The 15,365-nt window shown below is 33.3% G+C and overlaps 1 protein-coding gene across 1 annotated transcript in view; it reads right to left on the bottom strand.

Annotated features, from left to right (window-relative positions):
• The window catches only part of LOC118732959 (dorsal-ventral patterning protein Sog), a 97,804-nt gene that overhangs the window by 26,878 nt on the left and 55,561 nt on the right, over positions 1-15,365 (bottom strand). The window contains exons 2-3 of the mRNA XM_036462090.1: positions 11,939-12,048; positions 3,383-3,515 (exon numbers count right to left, since the gene is read on the bottom strand). Coding sequence (XP_036317983.1) covers positions 3,383-3,515; positions 11,939-12,048 — 243 coding nt within the window. The remainder of the gene's footprint in view (positions 1-3,382; positions 3,516-11,938; positions 12,049-15,365) is intronic.

The raw sequence follows: 15,365 nt of genomic DNA, 5'->3' as shown, positions 1-15,365 counted from the left end.
AAGTTGTTTTGTCAAATGTCCACAGATATAATTTTGTATGTTTACACACATTCATACATACATACATTTATCGTCACCTCCAATGCAAAAAGTCCTTTTTGGCAAAATTTTAAATTTTACAGGTGAAGCAAACAACTTTTTCGTATTGTATAGCAAATGCTTAGTGAGCTGTTGTAAAGATGCTGTTAGTTAAACTTCAAATTTTGTAAGGTTTGGCTTTTAAGTTCGGTATCTGAGATCAAATTTGTGGAATGTTTACGAAATCCCACTTAAAAGATACTAAATAGGACCTTAAAAAACTATTAAAAATGTGTATGTAAATTAAGCTGTAATTAGAATACAAGCCACTTGATTGAAATTTGTATATATTTCGAAAATTATACATAAGTATTTCTCCTTAGAAAATTTATTTTCTATAGCCTGAAAGCTTTTAAAATAACCCATAAATTTTCCATTTCCTCAGTATACGGCGTGTTTTTGTTTTTCTACCAGACAACAAATGTGCGCACAGTTGCTGGGAGCGCATTTGACAATCGCTTTGGAAAGAAAAAGACTAACGCAGTTTTGAGAAAAAACGATTGATTTGTTTAAATAATAAAATAACTTGAAACAAGAAGAGACACACACACACACACACACCAATTACAGCAAACAACAATGGGCAATGCAATTTATTAGTCGCTGGCTTGTTGATAGTGATGGCAAATCGATCGGCGGACTATCGATAGTGGGCGATATTTTTTTTGTAAACTATCGATAGTCTATCGACAGTTGCTTATTTTGAAAAAGATAAAAATCTATTTAATTGGGGTGTACTCATAGTCAAAATTAAGTTGGTACTTAAAGTTGATTGTAACTTTATTGACAGATAAGCCATCCGAAATTATGTCAAAAAGGTACAACTAACTTTACCAGTACCAACTTAATTTTGACTATGAATACGCCCCAATTGCATTAGATATAGTTTTTTAAAGACCATACAGATCTACCTGAATAATGAAAGACCGATTTAAGAAACTAAACAATTATTTTTATTTAAGAAACATAGCATGCCAACATTTTAAGGTTTTAGTTGCAATCTCTTTTTGTTTAATATTAAAGCTGCTTTACTGTACATTCGTTCCGATGCTACTGATGACGTTAGGCCAACATAATTGCCATATATTCCTTTATATAAAAGTTTTGCCGCTTTATACAATGCACATTAACGATTTTTGTGTCTTAAATTTGGCAAATTTTCTATAGTGAAAATACGTATTACTAGTAAAAATAATTTATGGGAGGAAAATCTGTCACGTTCGATATGTCACGCCCGTTATCATATTTTCATTCAAAATTAAACCGACACGAATTGCTTCTGATTGAAAATGAATTGGTTGTTATGATACGTAATTTGACTTTATTTAAAGAATCTTTAAGAAAGGAAAACTTCTCAGGATTCGCAGAGTTTTGCTGTTTTTGTCACCCCCGCTATGAACTACTTTTCATCGATTTTTTTTACAACACTAATCCGAGCGCACCTACACAGCGGCAATTTTTTTGTGAGTGACTTCCGTTTTCGTATGATTTATTTAACTCTAAAGTCGCACGAATGTCACATACCACATCATGGAAACACCTACATATATACCACATACCACATGAAGTCCGAGATGTAGATGAAAGCGCGTTTCCAATTGAGAATGTCAAAATATTGACTTGCGACAATACACTTACTTAGATCACTTAAATAATAAATCGAATCAGACGACAACAACAAGAACAAACCAAAATCGACAAAGGCTAAGGAAAAGAAAGCTATAAAAAGACAACAAGTGTTTCTTTCGTCGTCGCGAGCGCGTGTTAATCAAATTGTTTGCGATTACTCTGCTGTCGTCCCAAATTATTATTCATTTATTTGCTGCCAGACAAAACGATTTTTTCACCCGCGCACCGCATTCTCAGTGATTCATTTTACGTCAGCGACAGTTTATGCGACAAGTGAATGTGGAATTGGAAATCCGTCAAGGCCACTGAATACTAACGAGTGCCAAAAAAAAAAAAAAAAACACCGCGCGTAACGCAATGCCACCCAAAGAAAAGTTTATACATTTTCCTTATTTTTTGATTGCCAAATAGTTTTCGGTTCGCCAAGGGAAGGCATGTTCGTATTTGTCTTTCGTTTTTCTCGCTATCAGTATTGGTAGCGTTATGTGCATATATTGTTGAATTTATCATTACCGTTATGTAGTAAGTAGTTTATCTTTTAGTTACATTTAGTCTGATAGTCAACAGTATTGCTACCAGTGTTGTTAGATTCATAGTTTTAACTGTAAATTACAGTTTTTTAGACAAGCTTACAAGTGTTTAAATTACCTCCTAGTACATATGTATTATGGTTTTCTCGAAATTACCGATTTGAACGAATAACTTAAAATTTCTCGTCTGGTTTTTTTTTTGTGAGTCAACTTTTTAGATAAAAAGGGGCCTATGAAGAAGACGCCTTTCCCCATATGAAACAAATGTTTTCAGCTGTCCTTTGAATTCCAGTGCCCACAGCGAATGTAGAAAGAGTATTTTCCCAAATCAATTTGAATAAAACAACAAATAAACGAGAAAATCCAGCTCTCTGGTATTTTAAGAACTAAAAACTTATTTCCAAAATTATTCAGGAGGTACTTAATTTGAGGTATCGAATCAAATGCTCAAAAAAAATTAACAAAGGAACTTCACATTTCATTAGAGAGTCTATTTTTGTTCCGTAATTATAATTTAAAAGGTTTGTGGTATTTCATTTTAAAATAATTGTCTTTTGTTATTTATGTTCAATAAAATTAAAAAATTTAGATTTTTTCAAACTCTTCTTTTTTGATGATTACAGTTTTTTTTGTTTAAAATACAGGTTTTCTCTCGGAAATTCACAGTTTTTTGCAAATAAAACCTGGCAATACTGATTGCTACTGATATCGTTATTTTAATCGCAATGCAAACCGTTATTCTTACTTTACACATATAATCGGTATTGTTGCCTTTATTTATGTTGATGTTTGAGATTTTTTGGCTATTGCTTTTGTTACTGTCATCTTCGCTGTGATTGATATCAGCATCGATATCGATTAAATTATCGATACTTTAAAATAAAAACTGCCGAAACGCAGTACTAAATAGTATATATACGTACATATCTGCTTATTAGACAGGCTCTTATGAAACGGTTTTAAAAAATTTTGAGGTTAAAAAATATGCATAGTTTTAATACCTCTACCTACATACTCATAAAATTGGAATTTCTCGTGACAGTCACTTTCATTGTCCTTGCTATTTTTAATACTTGCTGAATCTACATATATGTACATACATATGTACTGTATGTATGTAAGGAAATAAAAAATCTGGCACTTACCATTTTTATCGCCTGGGCATGTTTTACAACATTTACCGGGTAATTGAATTGGATCACTGCATAAAGTCGGCGGACATTCGTGTTTAATGTTCTTGCACTGTACGCGTACAACGATGCGACGTTTTTTCGGTACCTAAAAAAAAAAAAACAAAGAACCCAAATGAATGAATTATTTACATACATATTTGCAAAAGAAATGTGGCAAACTAATAAAAGCGTTCAGAGATCGAGCTACTGCTGTAAAACGATTAATTTACGAGTAAACATACCCTGCAGGGAAACCGCGGACTGGTGCATAAAATTTCTAGTTCCGTACAAGATCTTTATCGCCAAAAACGAACCAGTCCGATAGTAAGTAGATCCCCACCAGTTCAAAATCAGCGAAATGTGGGTCTCTTAAAAAACTATTTTATTTCTCTTTTTTCATTAGAAATCTATATCTAAAGTGACGAATTTAGAACTGGTTCGGAATTATAGAAAAAGGGACGCAGAACGAACTAGATCTTATCTGTCGAATTTAGAACTAGTCCGAAACTATCGAAAAAGGGATGCAGCGGGGGGCTTGTTTACTTTACATAGATATGTGTTTGGCGGCTTTTTCGTTCAAATGCTCTTTCATTCTGCACTTCGCAGATGCTATTTCATAGTTTGGTAATACAAAACAAAACTTTGTATTAACATACTAACATCTTGGGGCCAACTGGAATGTAACAAATAACAGCGAGCACCTCTGCAAAGTCAGCTACAGCCAAAGGTATGTAAACGTACATTTCTTACAATCATTCAAACAAATTTAATTTCAAATTGAAAAAAAAACGTTTCTTTGAAAATAATGTAAAATCGCACACGGAAGAACCGAAAAGACTGAAAAATCATAATACTTTTTTCTTTCGTCTGGCGATTTTAAAACTGGTTCGGAACTATAGAATTTAGAACTAGTTCGGAACTATCGAAAAAGGGATGCGGCGGGGGGCAATTGACACTTCCTAGGACATCGCCATGTTAAATTCGCCAGTTGCTTGTATGCAAAAGAGATTTATCGCGAACCAGTACTGGGTCTAAATGTACTAGAAGCGCACCAGTTCAGAACTAGAGATTTTCCCCACAGGGTATGTATGTATGTATATTTTGATGCAACATGTCCCACTGCGCTACAGCATCGCCAACTTGTTGTAAATTGTGGCCTTTATGGTGGCGCCAACAAGCGCCAGGCGACATTTGTAAACATTTTTTCATTTTTACATACATGACACACTTATTTAGATACATTCATATACATACATACATATGTACATATATGCAGTTGAATAGCTTTTGTCGGCACTTTAACCCTTTTGCTGTTATCATAATTTGATTCGTAGTTTTTTTTTTTAGTTATTCTTGAGTCGAAATACCCCGCTGTGCTAAAAAGTTTATGATGCTGTTAGTGCATCTATACATGTACATATACATATGAATGTATCAGGGATGCCAACTCATTTTTTCGGCGAAATTCCCCGCGCTGGCATATTTAATTCCATTGAAAAAACTCAAATCTTTTAATTTGAATTTATTAACGAATGTACATAGGTTCTATATTTAAATGTTAAATTTGTTCATTAATTTCTTATAAAAATATATTTTCTTTTATAACATACGCCATTTAAGTCAAAATTGAAAACTTCGGGCCAAACTCACAAAAATTCAACAAATATAAAAAAAAAATGTTCATAAAAATTTTCAGAGTTTTTAGAAACCAATAAATTTTAGTATATTATTAATGTGCACGTTTGAAGTGGCTACAAATTGCTGTTGGTTTTTGATAATTTTTTTTGCTGGGGCCTTTCGCACTTTCTTCCGCTCTGCTCACTCGAATTTAAATACAGATTAGAGATTAGACATATGTATGTATGTATATTAGACTGATTAAAAAAAACGTTAGTCCGCCACTGACGGACACGTAGTTTTACCCCCAAAATCTCCCCGCTGGATCCGCCACTGTACATATGTAGGTATGCATCTATGCACCACGGTCAAGTTGTAGAAGCTAGCAGCCGCATTGAAGAGTGCTCCCGCCTGTACGCAGCAACAGGTTATGCCGGTGGCTGTTCATTGCCGTTTATGTATGTAAATATGTATTTATATACATATATATGAATAAATAAATATTGGTGCATACATATATATTTGCATTAGACTGCATCACCAAAAAAAGTTGCAGTTTTCCCGCAGAGACTAGAAAATTTATTATATTTGAAGGCTTCCCCCAAAATATTTTGGAAAAACATTAAGATTTACGTGACGTGACTGGACCGATTTTAAAATACCTCCAAAATGGAGTAAAAATAGTTTCTTAAAGGATTTTTTGAAGAAACCTCCCTCAGCTGACAGAATAGTTTAAGCTCAAAAAATATGCATAAAATTATTTAAAAGTTTTTTCAACGGAAACATAATATGTAATGCGATTTTTTCTAGCTTTTTCAAAGATTGGTTTAAGAAAAACTTGAATAATTGAAGGTATTTGCTTGCCATTTACCATTTTCCGGAAAATTCCATAAGTCCCGGACATATTTTGTTTTACTTCGTTACTTTGTAAATCAATTTCGCTTTAACCTCATATTATTTTCTAAAGCTATACATATATCTTTTCAAATTCTAATTTTTGCATTTCTAATTTTAATTTTTTTAATGCTGCTGCATGTTGCATTGTATGCTATTCGATTATATAGTAGCTGCCAGTGTCATTGCTGTTAGTGATCATTTTTGATCGTATTGCTACTAGCAATAATAGCGTGAAATGGAAAATTGGAGTAAATACTTTTGCAAAAGGAGATCTTAATTGCCTAAGCCTTTTTTATTGCTCTTTAGTTATGTTTTGGTTGGATTTTAGGTTGCTTCCACTGCTAGTATTCCTCTTCGCATTGCTGCTTTTATTTCTAATTTGTTCTGCATTTTATTATCGGCAGATTAATAACACTGTTTAACAAAATCAAGAAAATTGCACGAAATTCTTATGTGACCGAGTACAAGTCTACGGCTGATCAAAAATTTTCAAAACTGTGCATACAAATTTTCTGCCAACTTTTTGATCAGCTTATTCGCGGTACTGAAATCGAAAGGACCATAATGGACCAAGTCGGGAAGGTCTTTAAAAATTTGCGAGCAGGGCAGGGCAAACATCCTTTCCCGATAAAACCTGCAATTTATGAAAGTTTAGAAAAACTTGGTATGAAATCACTTGTTGCATTTTATTCAGACGAAATCGAACAGCAAGGGAAACGGAATAGAGCCGGTAGATGCCAGATCTTTCGGTATGACGAAAGTAGAATATTCGAGAGAGATTATATTGCTTATTAAAAATTAATTTGAAAGCAATTTGTATTTTACTTAGTGATAGCTATCGGGATCCACATGAACCGCGGTACAAATTAGCAAAACATCGGGATAGGTGGGATTGGGATTCACTATAGAAACTTTAACGGGAAAAATTTAAAAAGAACCCACCTACTCATACATACTACATGGCGTATGAGTAACGTTCTTTGCTGCTCATACATACATATGTATTTCACACAAAACTTTGTGAAAAAAACTTAAATTTTTGACAAATAAATTTATTTTCAACAAATTTATTGAGCTTGAGGCTGTTTTTATACAAATGTTTTGGAAAAATAACAATAATTTACAAACGTACAAGTTATACTCAAGTAGCACACTGGTGTACAACTACTTGGTGTAAACTTACGAATTTCGGTATTCTTCATTGAGATCACTAGGATTTGAACTCGCAACTTCGGCTGTCAAAGCCAGTGGTCTTTCTCACTGAGCTACATAAGTTCTCCGGGTAAACAGTTGTTGCTTTTTCCCACTTTCTATTTTTAGAATATTATAAATTTATTTTCGTTTAAAAACAGAATCGTAATTTTATGTGTGAAGTGATGGCAAATGTTTTCACTTCACGTTTTCACAGAACAAGAATTCGGCCCACAAATTGATAGTCTATGGCCCAAAATTATGTTTACGTTTTTTTTTGCGTTTTTCGTGTCATTCCAAGACATGAAATTTTCTCTACAGTGTCTTTTAAGTCTCTCGCTCATATCTCATTCAATACATACATATGTACATTTAGAAAATAAGTCGAAAAATTTGTAAGAATTCCGAAACGAACGCCAAAATTTTATTAGAATCAATGTAAAACTTCTAAAAATACGACATTTATTACAAGGCGACAATTTCAACTTCTACATAGTTAATTGTTCATAGGAAACGACAAACATGATTGAGACAAGTGACGGTATCTATTTACCACATTCCTTAAGTACATCGGGTGATTATTTTTGGTTTGAAAAAAAGACGCCAGTAGCAGCGTAAGACTTATATAAATTTTTCTGCTGGAGACTATGTATTTTTTAAATACCAGGCCTACAGCGCCACCCAGCGGGGAAAAAATAAAATCATTCATTCATTCGATTAAGAACTATTTGGAGTGAATAGAATTAAAACATGTTTCAGAGAGTTTTTGAGTCCGTTTCACTGTTACACAGTGTAATTTCGTATGTATGTATGTGTGAGCACACGTACCTAAATTTTCCTCTGTTTTATTGTTTTTTTTTTTTTGTTTCTATTTGCTGTTGCTACGAGCATAGCATAAATTAATGTTAATTAATTTTAACGTTGACTTTAATGCCTTAATTTTGTGGTTAAGTATGTTAAAAAATAGCACTAAATACATACATACAATACATGATTTTAAAAGCGTGTGTGGGTGTGCTTGAGTGTTTATTGGTAACACATATGTTTGTATGTATGTATGTAGTATAATCTTACGTCAAACAGCTCTTAAATACGCAAAAGGTGAATTCAAATATAAAATATTTTTGAAAATTCATACAAAATATGTAAATTTATTTTTTACAAATAGTTATTTACATACTTTATGTAGATAAGTACATAACCATAAATGTATTCAAGTATGTATCTATGCATACATTTACAATATAATTCCAATTCACACTGTTCATAATATTTGCGCTAATTAACTTTTAAACATTTTTTGCTACCAATTTGCGGTTGACAAATTCTCCACCTCGAATTCGTTGCGCTTAAATTTTTTAATTTGTTCACAATTCACAGCTTTTTCTCGTTGAATATATATTGTTGTTGTGGCAATTGTTGTTGTTGCTGCATAGCATGTTGTCAGGTCAGTTTAGGCGTGTGCGCATGCGCACGCGTTCGCGCTTGCAATCGTGCCAACGAAACAAGCTAAGTTGTTAAAAAAAAAAAAACAAAACAAAGCAAAAATAAAAATAAAAAATTTATTACTGCCCGCTGGCGCCTAACAACAGCTTCCCAACTCGGATCATGGCGCTTGGCGAGGTGCTGGCGTGTTTCCATTTCAACACAACAGACATTTTTTGCTTTACAACTGCGCGTTTTACAATTAAATTTTTTTTTTTCTGTGAAATAAGCGAATTAAGGTAGGGAGTGTGACTGCAGCAATTAACAAAAAAAGAAGAATTGGTAAATTCACGCGTTGGTGACTCCTTTTTTATTGTTGTCATGCTTACATATTATTTTAATGGTTTCTTTACAAAGTTGGGGTGTGCACATGCAAATATTGCAGATTTAATTTGCTCTAGATTTCATGCAGAGAGCCGTTTTTTCATGGCAATGTACTTTTGTTATAGCTGTGAATTATTGGTTTTATCTGGCATCGAGTGAGGTGAATGCGTTCTCTTGTTTATCGCTTATCAAAAAAGTAAACCGTCACTTAAACATTTTCTGCATTCATATGTACATACATATCGCATACGATCTTCAAAAGTGACACAACTCAAAATTTGGCATTTTTGAAATTATGCACTAGAAATGTGCACAGAGCTTTTATATAGCTTTCAGCAAAAGCTGAAGCAAATTTTTGGTGTAATTTGTTGAAAAAACCTAAGGTAAAGTCTTGCTTGCCCATATGATTAGTTTTTCGCAATTTCTGAAGAATGTGTAATTTTGAGTTGTGTCACCTTTGCAGATCGTGTGCCATGTACATATGTAAATGATCATTAAACGTTGAACACTTTTGCGTGCTTGCAGCCAAATTTTATGTGAACATCAGCAGCAATTATCACGTTGCTTCATATTCATGTGCGTATAAATGTTTATAGTATTTACAAAGGATACTTGAAACGCCGGCCACGTACGACGACGGCCAGTTTGCCTAATAATTAAGCGAAGATTTTATGACAGCAATTTATTTGTGCAGAACTTGAACGAGGTCGCCGCCAACAAAATGTCAGCTGCCAACCAGCAACCGCCAACTGTCGCGTCGCCACCTTCGCCGCAAGCCAATTTATTTAGTGTCGACTTCATTCATAACGAGTTGGTAGGCAATATGATGCCACATGACTTGTACTCGTATAAACATCCCAGTACATACCCTGTGAGAAAGGAAAACACTGCTCCATGCATGCTGTACAGATTTCCTTAAGAAGTGGAGTGGAACAATGTGAGAATATACGTACATACACATACATATGTACACGCAGTTGCGAAAAGGAATTAAAGGATTTAAAACTTCTGTTTTGTTTCCATAAGCAACGAAGAGCAATATTTTCCTTGAGGGTATGTATGTGCATACTTGCATACTTATATACACATGTACATATATATGTATATACATACATACAACATATGTTGTGCTTGTTGATTGTGGGTGCTCTAGTGAAATTGCGTGCCCGTATAAAATGTCTGTCGCTTTGTTGTCTGCGTCCTAGTCTGAGTTTCGCATCTTTTTCATTAGTCTGACATATTTATGTGTTCGATGATTGCATAAGATTTCGATGCGTGTGTATTTTTCGTTAAATAGGAAAAGCAAATTTTCTAAAAAAAAAAACTGTCTGACTTGTTTGGTTTTTCAAGCAAACGCCTGAATAAAAAATTGGGTTACTTAAAAGCGCTTCGCGAAATTATGAATTTTTACACAGTTACAAAATAGTTGGTTGTGGTCTCGAATTCTCTAAGCAATTATTTAACTGTTAAATACTTGACAAACAAGACAATACGACTCTAAGGACACTTTGTGAATCACCAACATACACCAATACATATGTAATGCTTGCCTCGCTGTGTGCTGGTCATAGGTATAGTGGTGCACAAAATGATAGGAGTGCGATATTTTGACCAGTTTTGGCTATTTGTTTTTTGTTTACTTACGGTTTATTATTATTTTAAAAAAGTCTAGCTAGTTATACAAGAAACACCATGTAAATCCAGATTTCAAACTTTATACAAAAATAAAAAATAAAAAATTTGCAAATTTTCACCGAAATTTCAAACTTTTTAATCAGAATCCTTAGAAAAAAAGTTGTTATACAGTTTTGTAGCCCATTTAAATCTAGTATAATGAAGTTTTCAGCTACTATAAAATCCCGTTTATTTGTTTTTTTTTTGCTGGTACTTTCCCTCATATAAAACACACGAACACACTTTGTATGCAAAAAAAAAGGGAAACTCTTGGGATCAGAAAATTCTCAAAAATCGACTTGACTTTTTACCAACATGAAATTTGCACTTTGGGGCAAAATTTTTATAATTTTTATACTAAGTTCGAAATCTGAATTTGTATGGTGTCTGCTATATAACCAGCTAGTAGACTTTTATAGAAAAAAAAAAATAATAAACATTACATAAAAAATACAAAAAGTGAGTTAAATTTTTGTAAGTTAATTCCAAGAAAGAAATTTCTAGCCACGCGTAAGCAGCAACGTAACGTGAACATCACTCCTGCATGTACATACATATGTACATACTACATACATATATATGTACGTACATGCAATTTTTGGTTTATTTATTTGGCACACGATATGCTTTGCTATTTAACATTTTCTGTCTGTCGCCAGCCGCTTGTTGCTGTCTTTGCAAAACACTTTTCAGTTTGTTAATTTTTTTTTGGTCTGCGCCAGTTCGTGTTTGTTGTTCCTATTGTTTTTGTTAGCAACTGACTATGTCACATCTTGTCGCAGCAATTTGCAAACATTTTTCACAGTGAAAGGACCTTTAAAATGCGTATCAATCATGTCGCCATTGGTCATACATTTTCACTCATTTCTAGCAAAAGAAAAACCGAATATGAAACTAAATTAAATAACAAAAAAAGAAAACAAGTGGCTAATTCCATACATACATATATATACATATGTATGTATGTGCTTCATATATGCACTACAAATATTAGTGAAACTCTGCTCAATGTTACTCATACGCCCTGACGCATCCGTGAGTCGCTTACGCATGCCAGTGCCAACTAAAGTAACGAATGAACGGACATTTTATTGCAAAACAAAATGCCTAACACAAAAAAAAATGCCACTTGAAGCTAGCAATTTATTATACTAGAATTGAATGCGCTACAAAACTGCATCCCGGAAATTTTTCTAGGAAATATTATTAACTTATTTTTACAATATCATTTTGCACCAGTTTGCGATTTGTTGATAGCTCCTAACTATGTGTTTCCTGAATTAAACAAATTCTTAGGTTCACAATACAAAAGTATGTACATATGCACATAAATCAACTTACCGCTACACATTCGCATTTGATGCAGTACATGACGCCGAATGGTGGCCCGAGGTCCGCGAACCAAGTGGAGCCAATTTCTCGTACTGTTTTGCCAAATTGACATTCCGAAACTGAAAAGAAAAAGCAAAAATTGATAATAAATAACTAAAAAATTAAAAAAAAAAACATAAAATTAAATTATAATCGCTACTATAGACTTTTCTCATATCGAGTCGAATTTGGTATTCTGTAAGCTGTCTCCCGTCTGTGGTCTCAAAAAAAGTTACTAATTTGTTAGCTGGTTAGCTGAGCAAGCCACAAAAAGATTAACATGGAGGAAAAGATAATTTCTCTCCCTTTTACTCTAAATAAAGTGAGGAAATATTTGTTTAGCAACAATTTTTAAACAAAAGTAATATTTTTCTTTTTAAAAGAATAAAAAGTAAAAATAAAAGAAAATTGAACTAAAAAAAAAGAGAAAAAAAGAAAAAAAAAAAAAAATAAAATTAATTCCGTTGCCTGAGTAACTAAACCTCGGATCTCTCGAATGGCACGCTAATGCATTGTTGACTCGGAAATTGGGACTGTTGGAGTAGCGCGAGCAAAATGACATACAAACATAGTTATTTATCTATATTTGCAACATGCTATCAGCTGACTGGCTCTGTTTGTTTTCTACCCACTTATTCGGTGCACTTTTTGTGAAATTCTCTTACTGAATACCCAAATCGTCACAAGTCACAAAAATAATCACTAATTTATACATAGTCGCAAATTTAATGACTTGAGATAAGACTTACTTACTGCCTGATTTTTTTAATTCAAAAATTATTTGAGAAATTATTTATTATTAAGAATTATTTTAAAGAACTTGTTAAATTTTAATAGTCGGTTTCATCAGCAATTTAAATGAAAAATGATTTTGAATTTTCTGTCAATTTCCATATAAAATTCATCATAAATTAAATTTAGTTTTTAAAAAAATAAATACTACGTACTTCTAGTTTTAAAAATAAAAAACGGAAAATTTATTCCGTATTTAAAATTTTTGTTATACAAATTATTTCTAATTATAAATTTTAATATACAAAGTTTTTTAAATTTTTCGATATTTGGAAAAAACAACTTTTAACATGTACGGGAAAATATTCCTATATACATAAGTAGCAGCCTAAAAGTATGTCCCACTTAACTATAAGCAAAAGAAATATATTTGTTTTCAGCATAAACATCTGCAGTCTAGTCATATTATTACAGCTTCTAGTTTGAAAGCTGGTTAATGGTAATCTAGTAGGTGTAAACTGATTACTGCTAATGCCATCCCCATATTAAATTTATGGGTGAATTGCATGGCTGGTAATCTGGCGCGGTACTAAAGGGGCCTTTTAAGAAGATAACATCAAATCCACCGATGCTAGTGCGTACAGAAAATAAAGCATATTTTTTGTTACGGCAGTAATTTTTTATTCAGAAATCCGCATATCAGTGCTAATTCTATATATTTTTTTTTTTATTTCTATTCGTAAATGATCACTGATCAGCAAACAATTTCAATTTAAGCCAATAAGCCGCAATTAACCCAAATCATATCTGCGCCACACACAAATGGCCTCGCCAAGGCTGATTGTGAGTCAGCTCGCCGGCGGAACAGCCAGTCATGGGGCCAACATTTATTTTACACTTCTAGTTTTGAACATTTTGTTGTAAATTTGAAAGCACACAAACATTTGTTTCAAGATTTTTTTTTACATGCAGCTTCGTTTTGTTTCTTTCATAGTTTTGTGTTTTTTTGTTTTCTGCATTTGCGTACGAAATTACGTATAAAATTAATTGCTTCCTTTGCTTTGTTGCCAAAGTGGCGTTGGTTTAAAAGTGCTGCCGCTTGCTGTATTACGCTTTTGTATGTATGTATCTGGCAACGCTAGTTCGGAACGTACAGCCATTTACGCTAAATGAATTGATCATAATTGCTGGCGCCAGTCAATCAACATAAAATTGCAATTATTGATTTTCGTCGATGATGACGACGACGACTTGTCTTTGCTGACATTGTGGCCTGCCTGGTAAAATGAAGCCGCATGCCACTACTCCCCGGAAACGTAACGTGTGCACCCACTACACTACGCTGACGCTATGGATCGCAGCGACTACATATGTACTATGTATTTGATTATTTATTTGGACATTCTATTTCCTCTCGACTTGATTGATTTTAGTGGGGCTTTTAATTTTCAATTGATATCTTCATTTCATTTCATGCGCGTCGATATTTAATTCAGTTCAATTCGATTTGGCACAATTTGATGTACGTAACGACCTCTCGACCTCTCGACCGGTTGACCAATTGGCGATTCGTCATCAATGCCACAACTCCTCGCTCTATTGATTCCATACCAGACCTTTGCTAGCAGCTGTAATTTATTTATTACATACATACATATCTGTACGTATTTCCTATGGAACAGTAGCTTATGCCGAGAAGCTGGCTTTAGTATAATGCGGCATTCCCTTTATCCCTTAAAACGACAAGGAATTTTTTAATGAAACTTAATAAAAATGTTGACTTGTTAGTCTCGGAACTATTTCGTGCACGTTTGTATGCCAAAAGTACTTCAACGGCTCGGCGTCAGTGAGTCATTCGCCGCATTATACTAAAGCCAGCCTTTCGACATAAGCTAGCACAATTCCATATGAACACAGACATACATACATATATGTATGTAGGTACATACATATGGTATAATTAGTTTTCTGTGTCTTTGTTTTCGAATTTTTTACTCAGATATAAACCCAATTTTGCGCACAAAAAATTGTGGAAAGCAATGCAGCAGACAACCACGCGTAGCCAATAAATTTAAAAAAAAGCAAAAAAATTATATTCAATAAAAAAAATAGGTCTCGGATATTTTTGTACCATCATACAATATTTTTTGTGAACATCAAAACAGAGATTAAAAAGTGGCAAAACAGGCGGTGAGAAAAGCAAAATAATTTCAAAAGTTTAAATTTAATTAACGATGTACATATGTATAATTTTCGAAAGATTTTGAAAAACTGTTGATTTCGAAAGGCTGTGGTGGCACACAGTCACGGAAAATGAAAGTGAAGAAATACATACATACATATTTACATAAGATCATAAAACAAACGACTGAACATAATAAATAAAAATTTTCAGGGACGCTCGATTGTCAGCTTTTTTTTTTGGGGAAGCGAGCAGTTGAAAGACGAGTGGGGTGTGTGGGGTAAATGGATGACAGCTGCTCGTAGAAGGCGAAAACGATATTGCAAAAATTAAATCATGTGGAAAATAGGCGAGCTATAAATTAAAAGAAGCAAAATTTATATTTTTTAATTAAATAATTTGCTTTTCATTGATTTTTTTTTTTTTTTGTTTTGAATTGCGCTGCAGCCAAGTCAATCACGAAATTTAATAGACTTTAATGAT

Source organism: Rhagoletis pomonella, unplaced genomic scaffold (genome assembly GCF_013731165.1).
Source record: "Rhagoletis pomonella isolate Grant_MI unplaced genomic scaffold, Rhpom_1.0 Rhpom_scaffold_00002, whole genome shotgun sequence".
Classification (NCBI taxonomy): domain Eukaryota; kingdom Metazoa; phylum Arthropoda; class Insecta; order Diptera; family Tephritidae; genus Rhagoletis; species Rhagoletis pomonella.
This window is presented reverse-complemented; position numbering and strand designations above follow the sequence as displayed.